Source organism: Sapajus apella, unplaced genomic scaffold, assembly GCF_009761245.1.
Source record: "Sapajus apella isolate SASKATOON/1434 unplaced genomic scaffold, GSC_monkey_1.0 scaffold2, whole genome shotgun sequence".
NCBI classification, from domain to species: domain Eukaryota; kingdom Metazoa; phylum Chordata; class Mammalia; order Primates; family Cebidae; genus Sapajus; species Sapajus apella.
Window position 1 is genome coordinate 88,990,281 of NW_022436942.1, and position 16,893 is coordinate 89,007,173.

Below are 16,893 nucleotides of genomic sequence, written 5' to 3' on the forward strand. Positions count from 1 at the left end.
TTTTTAGTAGAGACGGGGTTTCACCATGTTGACCAGGATGGTCTCGATCTCTTGACCTCGTGATCCACCTGCCTCGGCCTCCCAAAGTGCTGGGATTATAGGCGTGAGCCACCGCGCCCGGCAGGAGTGAGAATTTTAAAGACTTGATATGCAAACAAGTGTCTTCTCCAGGTCACACGTGGCACAGGGCCAGCAAGGGCCAAGGCCAGGCAGCTGGAAATGGGCCCTGAGTCTTGCATGGAAGCCTGTGGGAGGCGCAGCATCATGGCTCTTTGGGAAACGCGGCGGGCCACAGGCTGGTCTGGGTGCTTGGTGGCCATCAGCTACTGTCCCTGCCTTGCACCGGCTGTGTTCTCAGACACAGCTCTTTGGGAAATGCAGTGGGCCACAGGCTGGTCCGGGTGCTCAGTGGCCATCAGCTACTGTCCCTGCCTAGCTCTGGCTGTTTTCTCAAGGCTGCTTTCCTGGTGTGGGAGCAGCATCCGCTCAGAAGCTCCAAGTTCTGGTTTTGCCAGCTGAGCCTTCCCCTGCCTGGGCCAGTCTTGGTGATTCTGATCGGCCCAGCCCGAGTCAGCCTTCGGGTGTGTGGGCTGTGGTACTGGCGTGGGGGCACGGACGCCGGGCGGGCCCACATGCCTGCAGAAGGTCGTGCCCTCCTGGGCCATCGTTGCTGCTTTGGCGTGTGTTGAGTGCTCTTGCACCGTGCTGGGTCTGTGGGCCTGGGAAGAGCAGCGCAGCAGTCACGGCACAGCAATCACAAATGCAGGCTCCAGATCCAGGCGGCCTGGGTGCAAGTCCTCACTCGTCACAGACCAGCTGTGTGGCCTTGGTCAAGTTATCTAACCTCCCTGTGCTTCAGTTTTCTCCCCTGTGAAATGGGGACAGTAGTGACCCCTAATACATAGGTTGTTGGGAAGAGTTAGCCTCAGCCCATATAAGTTCTCATTACCTGCTAGAAATCATCCTTTTTTTCATGCGGTGGTCTTCACATATGAAGGGAATTAACTTCTCATTTGTTAAATCTATGACAAGTATTTTTTTTCCTAGATGGTTGTCTGTCTTTGAGTTTGTTATGGTAAATTTTTTTTTTTGCCTTGCAGAATATTATATTTATGCACTCAAATTTATTAGTCTTTTCTTATGACTTCTAGATTTTTATTTTTCCTTTTTTTCGTCTTGTGGAGAAAGATCTTTCCTCATTTTATTTTTTGGACGTTTTAGGATTCAATGCTCATAACAAGAAAAAATCATCAAATTAGTTTGTGAATATTATGGTTATTTCTTTTTCCTTCAGCGTTTTCCTTGTTTGCATTGATGACCCAACTCCGTGAGGCAAAGTTCCTTAAAAGGCTCATACTGAAGGCACATTGTGAATTTTTTTATGACTCCGTGAAGACATGAATTGATAGCTAAATGTAAGCTGTTGCTCAGGTGGAAGCCATCGTTTGGTGGGATGAGTTAACAAAAATGAAAGGCTTGGTTATAGGCACCGAGGACGGCCTTCTATCTACCCTTACCTAACACCACATGGAATTTTCTTATTTTTATTTTTCTTCCTGAACAGAAAGGCATTTGGCCAAGACAGGCTCAGTTTGAATTGAGTGAAAGGAATTTTAAAATGCAGCAAAGTTTTTGGAAAAAATTAACTTTCATGAATCCTACTGGGAATTTGTTTCATAACAGAATTTCACAATGCACTGTGCTCACTTCCTTGTGAGATGGGTTGCCTCTGAGTGTGGAGAGAAGCGGCAGAGGCCTGCGGGTTTGTCCTGGCCTCTGTGCCCTGAGAACGCAGGCGGATATTGCAGGGATCCCACTCATAAGGTGAGTGTGGTGGGGTGCTGGCCAGGTCCCGGGACGCCACCATTAGCTGCCCTAGGCCTCTGGGCTGCCCCCACAGTCACACACTTCCGCGGTGACCCTCATCACTGGGCACTTGTGAGGGCTTTTTGCTTTTCCCAGTAGCCCTGAGGACAGACCTCACAGGACTTGGAGCTGTACCCTGGAGCCTCTCAGGGCTCCACAAAGGTCCAGGCCCTTCCAGTTTTTTCTGAGGTTCTTCTTTAAAAAAAATAAAATTGGGAAATTCCATACCAGGGTTATAAAATTTATGGTGTGTTTTTCATTCCTACGAGGGCTTTGAACCCATGAAGATATAATTGTCGTGATATATTGTCACACGACATTTGAAGGACTTCTAACAGATATGTTAATTCATAAGGCATCACAGAAAGGATGGTTGGCAATGAGACACCACCTTATACACGAATGACAAATGTCTTCTTTGAATTCAGTGACTCACTAAGACTGTGTCCATAACCTCATTTCAAGGTAAGGGCTAAAATCTATAAATTTGGCACCATTTATAGAAATAAGGCCCAGGACAGATATCCCTCTGCCTCTCCCCACTGCCCACCATCCTATCATGGGCCTGTTTGGACCAGTGCTGGGCATGTGTGCTCTCTCAGCACCATTGAACCCTCTTACCAAGGTGCCCAGGCTGGGCTTGGCGGTGGTGAGACAGCTGGATGTATTTCCAGCCATCACAGGCAGAGTCCAGGCAGGCAGCTAGCATCACACACACACGCATGCACGCATGCACGCATGCACACACACACACACACACGAGTTTATACACAAAGGCCAGGTGGGCCGATGCTACTGAGGCAGAGAAGTAGAATACAGACAACTGCACAGAGCTTCAAATTGCAACGCCAGAGAGGCCCAAGCTCCACGGAGCCTCCAGCCAGGCCCTGCCCGACTGCCCCTTCAGCGGGAGCCTGGCCCCCAGACCAGTGGATGTGTGTGCAGGACAGGTAGGGGGACCTGGGCTTCTGCAGTTCCTTTTTTTTTTTCTTGAGATGGAGTCTTGCTGTGTCACTCAGGCTGGAGTACAGTGGCGTGATCTCAGCTCACTGCAGCCTCCACCTCCTGGGTTCAAACGATTCTCCTGCCTAAACCTCTCGAGTAGCTGGGAGAGACGCATGCCACCACAGCCAGCTAATTTTTGTATTTTTAGTAGAGATGGGGTTTCATTATGTTGGCCAGGCTGGTCTTGACCTCAGGTGATCTGCCTGCCTTGGCCTCCCAAAGTGCTGAGTTTACAGGGGTGAGGCACGGCGCCTGGCCTGCAGCTTTTTTTATAGTAAAAGATGGAGAAATCCCACATTAGGATCATAAAAATTACAGTTTTTTCATGTTTACGTTGGTCATAGTAGGACTTTGAACCCACAAAGGTATAATGTCTAAGTGTCGTAATACACTGTAATATACTGCCACAACAGATTTGAGGGATGTTCTGTTTCCTTCTGGTGGCAGAGGCAGCATGAACTAATGAGCCAGCTCGTTCACGCTAATGTGCATTGTTCAGGCCATTTAGTCCACGCGGAACCCCTCCTCCCCCGCAGCATGGGGCCCAGGGTCAGGACTTACCACAAATGTGCAGACTGGGGTCTTAACAAAGGCTTCAGCCGCTGGCCTCTCTGGATTCAACTGTCGGAAATGAACATTGAAGATATCAAAAACCTTCAAAGCGTGCTTCCCTTTGGCAAGAAATCCCCTCTTGGGAATGTATCCTAAAGGCATATAATCTGACATGCAAAAAAATTTGCTTCAAGTTCTGTTTGAAAATTTCTTCAAAAAGTGGAAGAAAACCTTAAGATCCAGCAACAGGGCGTTGTTGCTTTAGAAAAAGATGGTGATGCCTGTTTAGAATGAAGCGCTGCACAGACATAAAAATGACAAAGTGAAAGTGTATTTATAGACATTGGCGGAAGTTCATGGCGGAGTAAATTTTATACAACTATTGTTTATAAACCAGTATGCATGAGATACCTCATGTCTTTGTAAAATCTATTTATAGAAGAGGCTTAGGAAGGAGCTATCCTAACCACATTTCTGGAGAAACAGGAGAGAGACCTGGAGGGTTTAGGTCTTCACAGTTGCATGCTCCTGGGTGGGACTGCCTGGGGCTGCAGTGATCTTCATCAGTCACTGGTGACCTTGAGTGAACTAGTCTTAGTTCCTTCATCTGTATAATGGGGATGAACCAAGGCTTTTGTACTTTTTAAATTCATTTAAAACTCCTAGAAAAGTGCCTGGCACTGTGTGAGACCTTAATAAACACAAGAAAATATTACTGTCTGGCTTTTCTGAACTGAACATACAGTGTCTTAAGAAGGGGGACAAAATGCTTTCCAAATGAAAAATAAAAAGCAGGCTGGGCGCGGTGGCTCATGCCTGTAATCCCGGCACTTTGGGAGGCTGAGGTGGGAGGATCACGAGGTCAGGAGATTGAGACCATCCTCGCCAAAATGGTGAAACCCCGTCTCTACTAAAAATACCCAAAAAAAATTAGCTGGGCGTGGTGGTGCGTGCCTGTAGTCCCAGCTACTTGGGAGGCTGAGGCAGGAGAATTGCTTGAACCTGGGAGGCAGAGGTTGTGGTGAGCCGAGATCGTGCCACTGCACTCCACCCTGGCACCTGATGACAGAGAGAGACTGTTTCAAAAAAATAAATAAATGAAAATAAATAAAAATAAAAAGCAAAGAGAACCATGTACTTCTGAAAAGTCAGGTCCCCTGCCCTCTGTGAATAACTGATCTTTTGACCTTCCTCTCCTCAGGGGTCACATTTTCCTTTTTCTGGAAGACACAAGGAGAACAGTCTAGACCAGTCCCTTCTGCATATGGGGGACAGGTCATCTCCAACGGGTTTAAGGTCTGCTCCAGTGATGGCAGAGGCTCCGTGGAGCTGTACACGCGCGACAATTCCAAGACATGGGAGGCCTCCTTCAGTCCCCCAGGTGAGTGACAGCACTGGCTCCAGCGCAGCCCGAGGAGCCCAGGAATGCCACTGCCTCCTGGCGCAGGTGGGTGTTGAGAGACAGCTGTGAGGCAGGAGGCTGAAAGGTCTGAAGTGGAAGCTGGAGAAGGGGAACAGATGGCTGGGCACGCAGAAGGACTCAGGGTGGGATGGGGTGGGGGACACATAGGACTGGAGCCCAACAAGAGAAGGGCAGAGGTGGAGGGGGCAGCACAAAAGCCTAGGATGGTTTCCTTCAGTAGGAAACATCTTTGACGTATTTAAGGGGAGTCCATTTTCTGTCTCAGGGGGCTGCATGGCCCAGTTATTAAAAAGCGTGAACTCTGAAGCCAAACAGGCTGGATCAAATACTGCCTCTGTATGCTGGTAGTTGTGTGAACCTGGGCACCTTCCCTAACTGCTCTGTGCCTCAGTTTCCTCATTCATAATATGACAGTATAACAGAATCACGTCACAGGGTGACTGTGAGAACTAAGCAGGTTGCTGTGCATAAAGACTGGAATGATGGCACAGTGAGTCCGGAAGGTGTTTGCCTTTTGGGGGTGCTCAGTGTGCTCGGACCAGCTTAGTGGGGCAATTCAGCAAACATCTGCTTAGAATTTGCCTTCTGTGATCCCTAAGGTCAGATTATTTCTGCCTCCCTACTCTGACACAGAACCATCTGAACCTTGTCCGTGACCCTCCTGTTCCACTTGCTATCAGAGTTCTGATTGTAAGCGTCTTATCTCTGTGCTCCTTGGGCTGATGGAACATGGTTTCAGGCACTCATTAGGTTCTTTGACCTTGAACATGCTTTAAGGTGAAGTGTGCTCAACCCTGGCTGCTTTTCTACCCAGGGAAAGGGCGAGAATGGGAAACACTTCTGTCTGGCAGTATGTTTTCCTTTGTGCATTGAAGGTGTTTGCTATTCTTGCTTTCAAACTCGGGACAGTAATACTTTGGACTGACCCATGATCCAAGTGTTCTCCAGAGACTCAAAATTATCAGAAAGTTGCACAATCTTGAGCAAGAAGCCCCGATGTCATTCTGGGTGATCTATGATGCATGGCTGGCTGGAGGTGATGTGTGTCCTTTAAAAGGGCTGCCCTGTTCTTTCCAGCAGCAAGCTCAGGAGGACGGCTTACCACAAACACTGGCAGAACAAAGGGGACCCTTTGTGGGGGAATTGACAGTCAAAATCTGATGAATATTCTTGTTGAGGGCGTGGTCCTTGTGCCAGAGAGAAGAGTAACACAAAAGCTGATTGATGGAGGTTCCTGAATGAGCAGGGAGATTGGTCTTGCCCAGCAAGGCACTGCCATGTTGGTTAACATCATAACGCCCTAGCTTCGAACAGAGGTTGATGCCAATGGCCTGTGGGCTGAGTTGGGTCTTTATATGGGTTTTGAGGTCCCATATTGTGATTGCCTAGGCTGTGTTTGTAAAAAAAAAAAAAATTTGGAATGATTTATGATCATTAGTTATGATTTTATTTTAAAATTAAGATTTTCCAATTTCTCTTGACAGTAAAAAGACTGGCAAGGCAGGGTCTGTATCTCCTGTGTTACTGACGGGTGGGGGTGAGTAGGGGCTGCCTCCTGGTGATGGGGTAGCCACTCTTCACACTCTTGTTCACTTTAGTCAGCATAGAAGCCACGTCCTCAGGGAAAGCCAGTTACTGTGCTCACCCCCTTCTTGGCCCCTGCAGACTGGGTGTGTGGGTGCCGCGGAATGCCTGCGTTGCTGTTACTGTTTTTAATAGACTTTATTTTTTAGAACAGTTTTAAATTCACAGAAAATTGAGTGCAATGTTCAGAGAATTCCCATTACCCTCCACCTCCACACAGGCACAACCACCCCCACTATGGACACTCTCCCACCAGAGTGGTCCATTTGTTACATTTGATGCACCTGCAGTGACACACCATTGTCACCCCAAGTCCATTGTTCACATCAGCATTCACTCTTGTTGCTGTATATTCTATGGGTTGGTGAGGTAGGTCTTTTTTGCCCATTTAAAAAATTGGATTGCCTCCCCTCCCCTCCCCTGCTCTGCCTTGCCCTGCCCTGCCCTCCCCTCCCCTGCTCTGCCCTTCCCTGCCCTGCCCTCCCCACTCCTCCCCTCCTTTCTGACAGGATCTGTCATCCAGGCTGGAGTACAGTGGTGGAATCATAGCTTACTGCAGCCTTTATCTCCTGGGTTTAGCTGATCCTCCCACCTCAGTTGCCCAAGTAGCTGCGATAAAACTTTTTAAAAGTTTTTGTACAGGTGAGATCTTGCTTGGTTGCCCAGGCTGGTCTCAAACTTCTGGCTTCAAGCAATTATCCCATCTCAGCCTCCCAAAATGCAGATTTTATTTTCTTATTGTTGAATTTTAAGAGTTTTTTGGGTCTATTTTGGATAATCGTCCTTTATCATGTTTTTTGCAAATATTTTCTACCTATCTGTGGCTTGTCTTCTCATTGTCTTGACAGCGTCTTTCACAGAGCAGAATTTTTTAGTTGTAATGAAGTCCACCTTGTCAATTATTGCTTTCATGGATTGTGCCTTTGGTGTTGGATCTAATAAGCCATCACTAAACCCAAGGTCATCTAGTTGTTTTTCCTATGTTATCTTCTGGTGGGTTTATAGTTTTTCATGTTATATTAGACCTACAGTCCATTTTGAATTAATTTTTATGACAGGTTTAAGGTTCTTTTTTTTGAATGTGGATATTCAGTTGTTGCAGCACCATTTGTTTAAAAGACTCTTTTTGTTTCATTGTACTGCCTTTTCCCTTTTGTCAAAGATCGGTTGACTGTATTTTTGTTGGTCTATCTCTGGACTGTCTATTCTGTCCCACAGATCTGTTTGTCTGTTTTTTTTTTTTTTTTCCACAGTGCCACACTCTCTTGACTACTGTCACTTTTCATAGTAAGTCCTGAAATTGGGTAGTGGCGTTCCTCCTGTGTTTCTCCTTCAATATTGCATTGGCTGTTCTGACTCTCTTCTCTCTCCATAGTTTATCAATATCCGCAAAATAGCTTGATGAGATTTTTGATTGGGATTGTGTTGAAGATATAGATCAATTTGGGAAGAACTGACATCTTCACAACATTGTGTCTTTCTATCCATGAATATGGAATATGTCTCCATTTATTTAGTTCCTCTTTAATTTCTTTCCTCAGTTTTATAGTTTTCTTCATATATAGCTTATACATGTATTATTAGATTTATATGTTTTTTAAAATTGTAAATTCTACTTGTTTGTTGCTGGCAGATAGAGAGCAGTTGACTTGTATATTAACCTTGTAGCCTGCAATCTTGCTATGCTCACTGATTACTTTCAGTTTTGTTGTTGATTCTTTTGGATTTTCTACATGGACAGTCATGTCATCTGTGAATAAATATAGTTTTATTGCATCCTTCCCAATATGTTTGTTCTTATTTTCTTTTTTGCCTTACTGCATTAGTTAGGACTTTCAGTACAACGTTGAAAAGGAGTAGTAAGAGGGGACATCCTTGCCTTGTTCCTGACCATTTTATTCTTGGCTGAGCCTCTGGTCTGATTGGTTGGCACTTGTGCTCTGCTATTTTTCAAATATTTTAATCACATTTGCTTGTGAGCATTTACATTTGTAACTACTATGTTGATAACAAGGAGTCTCCTTGAACTGCTTTTGGAATTGAGGGCATGGGGATAAAAGGATAATGTCTTTCCTCTGCTCCAAAGGACTGGGGAAAGTCAGGTCTGTGTTAGGCCCTGTATTAGAACTCACCAAAGTTAATAGTGATTGATCATCTTAAGAAAGAAGGGTGTGGCTACAAGCAGGAAAAACCCGTGCAAGGGGAGCTCGTAACCACAGCACTCAGAATGGTGATCTTCACTCTTTTCCAGGCCCCTATTGGACTCATGTCCTATTTACATGGAAATCCCAGGAGGGCCTGAAAGTCTACGTCAACGGGACCCTGAGCACCTCTGACCCGAGTGGAAAAGTGTCTCATGCCTATGGGGAGTCCAACGTCAACCTCGTGATAGGGTCTGAGCAGGACCAGGCCAAGTGTTATGAGAACGGCGCTTTTGATGAGTTCATCATCTGGGAGCGGGCCCTGACTCCAGATGAGATCGCCATGTACTTTACTGCTGCCATTGGTCAGTGAGTGTGAAGGGCTGGGGCAGATCCACTGTCTGTTCCCAGAGATCACCCTGGTATCTGCCTCCTTTCCCAGCATTTCCCGTCTCCCACTCTCCCGTTACAGCTATCTGCACTGCAGGCATGATGTGTCCTAATGAACCTTACAAACACAGTTGTGTGTAGAACACCTGTTCCCTGAGATAGAGGAGTTAACAATTTACTAGAGTGACTCTGAGATGGATATTGTTCTGTTGATCATCATGGAGTATCAAGGTATATGTGAAAGAGGATTATCAAAGGTTTTGGATGGCAAATATTCCAGGTCCATTAGCGTTTTTGATCAACAAATGTTAACCGTGTGCCTCCCAGGGACTAGACTCTGATGGGTCCTTGGAAAGCCCTAAAGATACCTCTTCCTACTCAGCACAAGGCAGTTTGTTCAGGGCAGGGGCCTGTAGGTAGGTAGACTGGGGTTCAAATCTTCATTGTGCCATAATGAACCATGAGACTTTGGGAAGTCATTTTTAAAAATTGAGGTCAAATTCGTATAACATAACATAACCATTTAAAAATGAACAATTCAGTAGCACTTGGTACCACCACCTCTACCTGGTTCAGAAACATTTCATCCTCTCAAAAGGAAACCCCAGACCCAATAACCAGTCACTCCCCATCCTCCCTCTCCCAGATCCTGGCAACCACTAATCTACTTTCTGTTTTTACCTGTTTTGGAGAGTCCACATAAATGGAAATGGGTACTGTATAACCTTTTTGTCTTAATCTCTCAAATCGTTTTGTTTGCTCTGTAAAATGGATAAAAATAATACTGTACCCTCTCTGGGGGTGGTGTTGGGATGATAAAATGAGAAAAGGCATGTAAAGCCATTAGCACAATGCGTGGCATATGGTAAGAATCCAGTGGTTCTTAGCCACTTTTAAAATTAATATTCACCTTCCCCCTACAATTCTATTTTCATTTTGTCCCCAAGTGAATGCACCAAAATGAGAGCATGTAGGCACTCACAAACATGTGGCTGCTGCTTCATTGGCACCCAGCCCAGCAGGTGTCAGGACCAGGAGGGAAAGGCCTGAGTTCCTGCCTGCCCTCGTTCTGCTTCTGACGTTGAGTCCCTCCGTTGTTAGGATTCTATTGATTGCGTGAGAGAAAACCCAACTCAAAATAACTTCAGCCAAGAAAGGCATGTGTTTCTTTTTCCTCTCTTGCAGTGGAAGCTCCAGGGGAAACTTTGCTTCGGAACTGGTTTGGTCCAGGTGCTCACTTGATGTCAGTGGGAATCTCTGCATTTGACCCTGCCCTCTTTGTGTTAGCCTGCTCCTGGTGCGAAGGTGGCTGCCATGCTTCTAGGGTTGCATGCTCAGCCCTCAGCAGCCTGTGTAGAAAAGAGGGAGCTCCTTTCTCTTATCATCTCCCACGCTGGGGCTGGGCAGGACTCCTCACATTGATCCATGCACCTTCCATGAGTCATTTTCTGTCTGGGTGTACAGAATATGCTGACTGGCTTAGGCCTGGGTCATAGTCTTCCACCCCACCCTCCTTGAAATGGCAGTGAGGTCAGCTTCATCCAGAACATGTGGAGGAGAGGGGACTCCCAGAGGATGATCAGGGATGCTGGTCTCAGAAGGAACAGATGCTGTGCAGGCAAAACGGCCTGTGTCCACTGCAGCCTCTGCCATTTATATCTTCCAGCGTCCACCAAGGAAAACGGAATACATTCCCTTTCCCAGCACTGACAGAAGGGCAAAATATAGTGTCCTTCAGAAAAAAAAAAAAAAGGGATCAATCTACTGCATTAGTTATCACTTGTATTTATGTTATGAAAAGCCTCAAACAAATCCTGCCCTCTTCACAGTTTACTTGTTTTAGTAACACAGGAAAGAGGTGTCCTTATTTCTGGTTCTGGTTCTTGTCAGAGCAAACCCTCATTGCCAAAACACCCCTGGCCCTCTGTGTTTGGGGGATGCTATGTGATTCTTTGGGGGATTCAGAAGAGTTTTCTATTAACACATTTTCCTGGGAGCACGTACACTGTGCCCTTCCTGAACTAGAACTGGATCTCCCAGAATCCCATCTCACCTGGTGACCTGGTCCTGAGGACAAGGCATAAGATGTAAAGCGTGTATAAGAGAATGATCCCTGAAGTCCCCGGAAGGCCTGTGTGGGGCCCGATGTACCACTGCTCAGTGAATCCATTAAAAAATCTGGAGACAACAGATGCTGGAGAGGATGTGGAGAAATAGGAACACTTTTACACTGTTGGTGGGAATGTAACTTAGTTCAACCATTGTGGAAGACAGTGTGGCGATTCCTTAAGGATCTAGAAATAGAAATTCCATTTGACCCAGCAATCCCATTACTGGATATATACCCAAAGGATTATAAATCATTCTATTATAAAGACATGCACACGTATGTTCATTGTGGTACTGTTTACAATAACAAGGACCTGGGACCAACCTAAATGCCCCTTGATGATAGACTGGACAAGGAAAATGTGGCACGTACACACCATGGTATACTATGCAGCCATAAAAAACAATGAGTTCATGTCCTTTGTAGGGACATGGATGAATCTGGAAACCATCATTCTCAGCAAACTGACACAAGAACAGAAAATCAAACACCGCATGTTCTCACTCATAGGCAGTTGTTAGAACAGTGAGAACACATGGACACAGGGAGGGGAGCATCACACACTGGGGTCTGTTGCGGGGGGACAGGGTAAGGACAGTGGGAGGTGGGGAGGGATAACGTGTGGAGAAATGCCAGATATAGGTGATAGGGGGATGGAGGCAGCAAAGCACCTTGCCATGTATGTACGTATGCAACAATCCTGCATGATCTGCACATGTACCCCAGAACCTAAAGTACAATAAAAAAATTAGGTAGAACTCATTTTTTACATTTGAAGCTGTGCTGGGGCTGTAGGTGCCCAGAGGGAGACTTTTTCTGAGTGACCTGGCCAGCGGTGACATCCTCCTCTAATCTCATGAGCCAGAGCCAGCACCGCTTACTGACCGATCTGTCCAGGTGTGGTGGCCTTTGCTGATACAAAGGCACACAGTGCTGACCATCTGTCACCTTGGCCAGTTGTCCGCCCCAGCACTGGAAGGGACAGCAGCTCTTTCTGTAGAGGAGGAAGGAGAAGGCTGTGTTCAGAGCCATGCAGTCTGAAAGTGTGTATCTTTGGACACTGGAAACACACTCAGCACATGGGAACTGGGACTGATGGGGGACCTGGCAGATTCTCATTTTCATTCCAGTCTCTGTGATCATCACTTGCAAGGATGGGCAGGATGTCTGGACTGATTTTCACTACCACTCATTCTGCTTTCTGGACACACATGAGTTAAATTTGAGTTTGACATGACTCCTCTGTAACTCACTGGCACCTGAGGAGTGAATGTCACTCTGACTTGGAGAACAGAGTGGTTCTGGGGTCCAGTTCTCTAGAGCTGCAGTGTCACACCTTCTGCGTTCACCAACGGCTCAGTCCCACCCAAACCCAAGGGCTCAGTCACTCCTGCAGCCAGCAAGGGGTGATGATGTCATTTCCTCAGCTCGTCTAAAGCAGCTTCAAGAGATTTTCCAAAAATGAAGTAGAATATCAGGTTAAGTCTGTGTTCTCATCAGGAAATAGCAGGATTAGAAATAATTGGGGGTGAACAGGCAGAGAACAGCAACTCACGGTTTAATCTTTAGTCTTAAATGTTTTCATTGTTTGTAATTATTCATAATTAACCCCATGGGGTCTAAGTGCAGAGAATAACTGGAATCCTTGGGCTAGAAGGGGCTCAGGAAGGGTTTTGTCTACCACTTCACTGGGGTCTATTGTCACTTCATCTATCTCAGAGGAGGACACCCCCAGGGCTCCTGTCTGTGCTGGCCCAGCGAGTTGCAGTACTCCTTATTTTATCTCCAACAAATCTGGATGCAGTTGAAATCTATTTGTTTGTTTATTTGAAATTGGTAATCCTTGTATAAAATCATCTTTTAATATGCTGACATGTTTCCATTTAGAAGACAAATGGAAAACAGTGTGACCTGGGGAAATCCATACAGTCTATCATTCAGCTGATTTCCTAGGCCATAATTTACCTCCAGCAACATTCCTCCTCAAAACATTCTCAGACTCTCTTCCATGTGTCTGAAGCCAGTACATTTTGTAATAAGGACAGGTCTTCCTTGGGGTGAAAAATGACCATATTTTAGTCCTTAATCCAACATTTTTTTTTCTAGGAAAGCATGCTTTATTGTCTTCAGCGTTGCCAAGCCTCCTCATGACACCCACAGCAAACCCCATGGTGAGCAGGTGCATCCTCCTTGGGTCCCCCCCTTGCTGACATCCTTCTGCTTAGGCTATTTGCTGGGAGAGGTAAAATTCCATCAGATGTCTGAGCTCTCTGTTATCAGCAGTGCATTGTCTGGGAAGAAATAACAAATGGAGGGAAGCCAACAGCAGCACTAGTTCTTCGTGCTAAGAGTGACTGAAGGGAAAACTCTCAGTTCCTGTCACCAGGAACCGCAGGTGCCCAAAAGGAGAAATGCTGGGCTCATTCATGGGGCGGTGGGCACCGTGAGTGGGGAGCGAGGAATCCACCCTGCTTGGCTTCTCCCTGTGCCCTTTTTGTTTGATGTTAGAGGAAAAGCTCACTTCATGGAGAAAAATTGTCATCTGGAATTAGTGTTTGTAATTAAAGAACTGTGTGTCCTTGAGAAAGTTAATATAATAGTGAGTGCACAGACTCGGACCCATGTACTTGAGTTCAAATCCAAGTTCTACCACTTACTGTTGTGTAAGCCTCTCTGCTGAGTGCATAGACTCGGACCCATGTACTTGAGTTCAAATCCAAGTTCTACCGCTTATTGTTGTGTAAGCCTCTCTGTGCTTAGTTTCATCCATCCAATGGGGACTTATTTCGTAAGGTTGTTGTGAGGATAAAATATTAGTATAAGCAAAATATTCACAAAAGTGTCAGGTACATAGTAGGAGCTATATTACTATCATGGTATAAAAACATTTGACCAGCTGGGTATGGTGGCTACGCCTGTAGTCCCAGCTGCTCAGGAGGCTGAGGCAGGAGGACTGCTTGAGTCCAGCCTGGGCAGCATAGTGAAACCTCATCTCTATAAATAAAAAAAGAGCAGCCAGACACAGTTGCTCACTCCTGTAATCCCAGCACTTTGGGAAGCTGAGGCAGGAGGATCACTTGAGGTCTGGAGTTCGAGATTAGCCTGGCCAACATGGTGAAACCCTGTCTCTACTAAAAATGCAAAAATTTGCCAGGTATGGTGGTACATGCCTGTATTCTTAGCTACTTTGGAGGCTTAGGAAGCAGAATTGCTTGAACCTGGGAGGCAGAAGCTGCAGTGAGCTGAGACTGCACCACTGCCCTCTAGCCTGGGCGATGGAGCGAGACTCAGTCTGAAAAAAAATAAATAAATAAAAGCTTTTTTGATCCAGAGTAGGACACATTACATTTCTGCATAATATTTTGGTTTTAGTTCTTAGTAGAAACTCACGTAGCCAATTTCTTTCAGACGTCCACAGATGCCTACCATCCCATCATAACCAACCTGACAGAAGAGAGAAAAAACTTCCAAAGTCCTGGAGTTGTACTGAATTACCTCCAAAATGTATCCCTCAGCTTACCTAGTAAGTCCCTCTCGGAGGAGACGGCCTTGAATCTCACCAAGGTAAGGCTATTTGATGTCTGTGTCTGGCGGACCAGGGGTAGCACAGTCACCGGGACCATAGACATGTTTTGTTTGACCTACATCGAGTTTAAAAAAGCAGGAACTTTCACTTAAAAGTTTGGGTTTCAGGCTTCCCATGAAGGAACAGCTGGTGTGGCCCTTCTGGCCAGTTCTGTAGAGCTCAGCGGAACCTCCTTTAGGGGCACTTGAGCCTTTGCAGTGATTTCTCAATGCCCAACCTGCCTGGTCTCCCCTGTGTAGCCACCTGGCCCCTGTGGGCATGTGGGTTGGCAACTCCTAGTCTAAATAAACTCTGCTGCCTCCTGGCAACAGGTAAAAGGTGGAGGGGCCTCACTTGCACATCTAGTCATGGGGTGTGGACCACAGCCTGTGCACAGTGGGAATCCCCAAAGCTATCTAAACACTTAGAGACTGCAATATTGATGGCATTAAAATCAAGATGCTTCCTCTTTTTGTTCCTCAAAGTAGTTTCCAAATGAAGGCAGAGGTAGGTTGTGGTCTCTCATGGCCTTGCTGTCTTCTCTTTCAGGGCCAGGGCTCATTTTTGCTGATGCAAAGACAGAATGGGTTTTGAGACTGGCTCAGCTTGAAAGCACAGCATATGGGTTAGGAGCAGGTATATGGAGCCCCATGGCCACATTGACCTTTGATCTGCAGTTACTCTGTGCCCTTGGTCAAGTGAGGTAACATCTCTGCCTCACTTGGCTCCTCTGAGATGCGGAGGAAATAACAGCACCCACCTCATCGGGGATAAATGGGTTCCTCCGTGCACAGATGGGTTCCTATGTGCTGGGTAAGTGGTGAGCACTTTTTAAGGGTTCATACTTCTTACTGATTTCCTTGCTGAAGACATACCCAAAGAAGCACATGCAGAGCCTTGTGTTCAGGGACCTGAGACATCTCAGAGTGGAGGGAGGTTCCCAACAGCTTTTCTGTCAGATAGGAGAAGTTAGGCTTCTCAGATTTCATTCATTCATTCATAGAAAATGCTAAGTTCTGGGGATTCAGGGTGACCAAGTGCCACTCCCTGCTTTCAAGAGGCTCAGGGGCGAGGGAGTGATGACAGGTCACCGAGTCTGAGAGGGGCTTTAAAGGGAAGCACACGGACTGCGGGACTCAGACCTGGCTTTGACCCCAGCTCCACCACTCCTGGCTCGGTGTCCGTGGGCGGGGTTTTCAAGCTCGGCACCCCCGCTTGCCCACTGTGACACTGTGACGGGGACAGTGAGGTGGCCCGCATCTCTCAGGTGCTTCTGGCTATGAGAAGCAGGGCCCTCTGCTCGGCAGACTTAGACGTCAGGCCATGTGGTTGCTTCGGGCAACAGGAGGCCCAGAGGTGGGAACCCTGGGATTCACGAGCTCAGTCTTCACTCGCAGCAGGGACGGGCCAGCACCGCTATAATCCTCTGGGCACTTGTCCCTTTTCCCGCCCGGCTGCAGGCCCCCAGCACCCACACCGTACCCTAGCGTCCACAAGGGAAAGACTGGGTCTGGAGACCTCCCTCCTTGTCAGCGGGAAATCTTTCCCATGGTTCCCTTTGCAGAGTTCCCTTCACATCTCATTGGCCAGAGCTGGGCCACATGACCATACCTGAGCCAATCACTAACCAAGAGGAGTGGGATTGGCCCCTGGCTCAGCCAGTCATGAAGGAGCTCTGGGGTGGGGCCAAGGCTGTCCAGTGTGGGAGCTCTTCTGGGCTCTGAAGGGAAGGGCCGGCCGGGTGTTAGGTGGAAAGAGCGGGGGCGGCGTGGTGGCTCACGCCTGTAATCCCAGCGTTTTGGGAGGCCGAGGCACGTGGATTGCCTAAGTTCAGGGGTTTGCGACCAGCCTGGGCAACATGGTGAAACCCCATCTCTACTAAAATAATACAAAAAATTAGTCGGGCGTGGCGGCGTGCACCCGTAGTCTCAGCTCCTCGGGAGGCTGAGGCAAGAGAATCGCTTGAACCCGGAGGCAGAGGTTGCAGTGAGCTGAGATCGCGCCACTGCACTTCAGCCTGGGAGACAGAGCGAGACTCCATCTAAAAAGAAAGAGCAGATGTGGACAAGCCGGAAGGTCCTCATGCATGTACACACAAGACCGGGTGTGAGGTGTTGGGACAGGGCCTGGTATGTAGTAACTGATTTACAAATACTAACACTCTTGTTTCTATTGTGATTGGGCTATAAGGCGTCACTGTGACAGGTGGTGCCTTCTGTGCAGTTACCACTTAATAAACACCCACACTCTGGGGACT

At 47.0% G+C, this 16,893-nt stretch overlaps 1 protein-coding gene across 5 annotated transcripts in view; it reads left to right on the plus strand.

The window, feature by feature from the left end:
• The window catches only part of ADGRD1 (adhesion G protein-coupled receptor D1), a 171,753-nt gene that overhangs the window by 24,419 nt on the left and 130,441 nt on the right, over positions 1-16,893 (plus strand). For all 5 annotated transcript variants that reach the window (XM_032244483.1, XM_032244487.1, XM_032244485.1 and 2 more), the window contains 4 exons: positions 4,625-4,804; positions 8,682-8,936; positions 13,178-13,242; positions 14,480-14,635. In XM_032244483.1, coding sequence (XP_032100374.1) covers positions 4,625-4,804; positions 8,682-8,936; positions 13,178-13,242; positions 14,480-14,635 — 656 coding nt within the window. The remainder of the gene's footprint in view (positions 1-4,624; positions 4,805-8,681; positions 8,937-13,177; positions 13,243-14,479; positions 14,636-16,893) is intronic.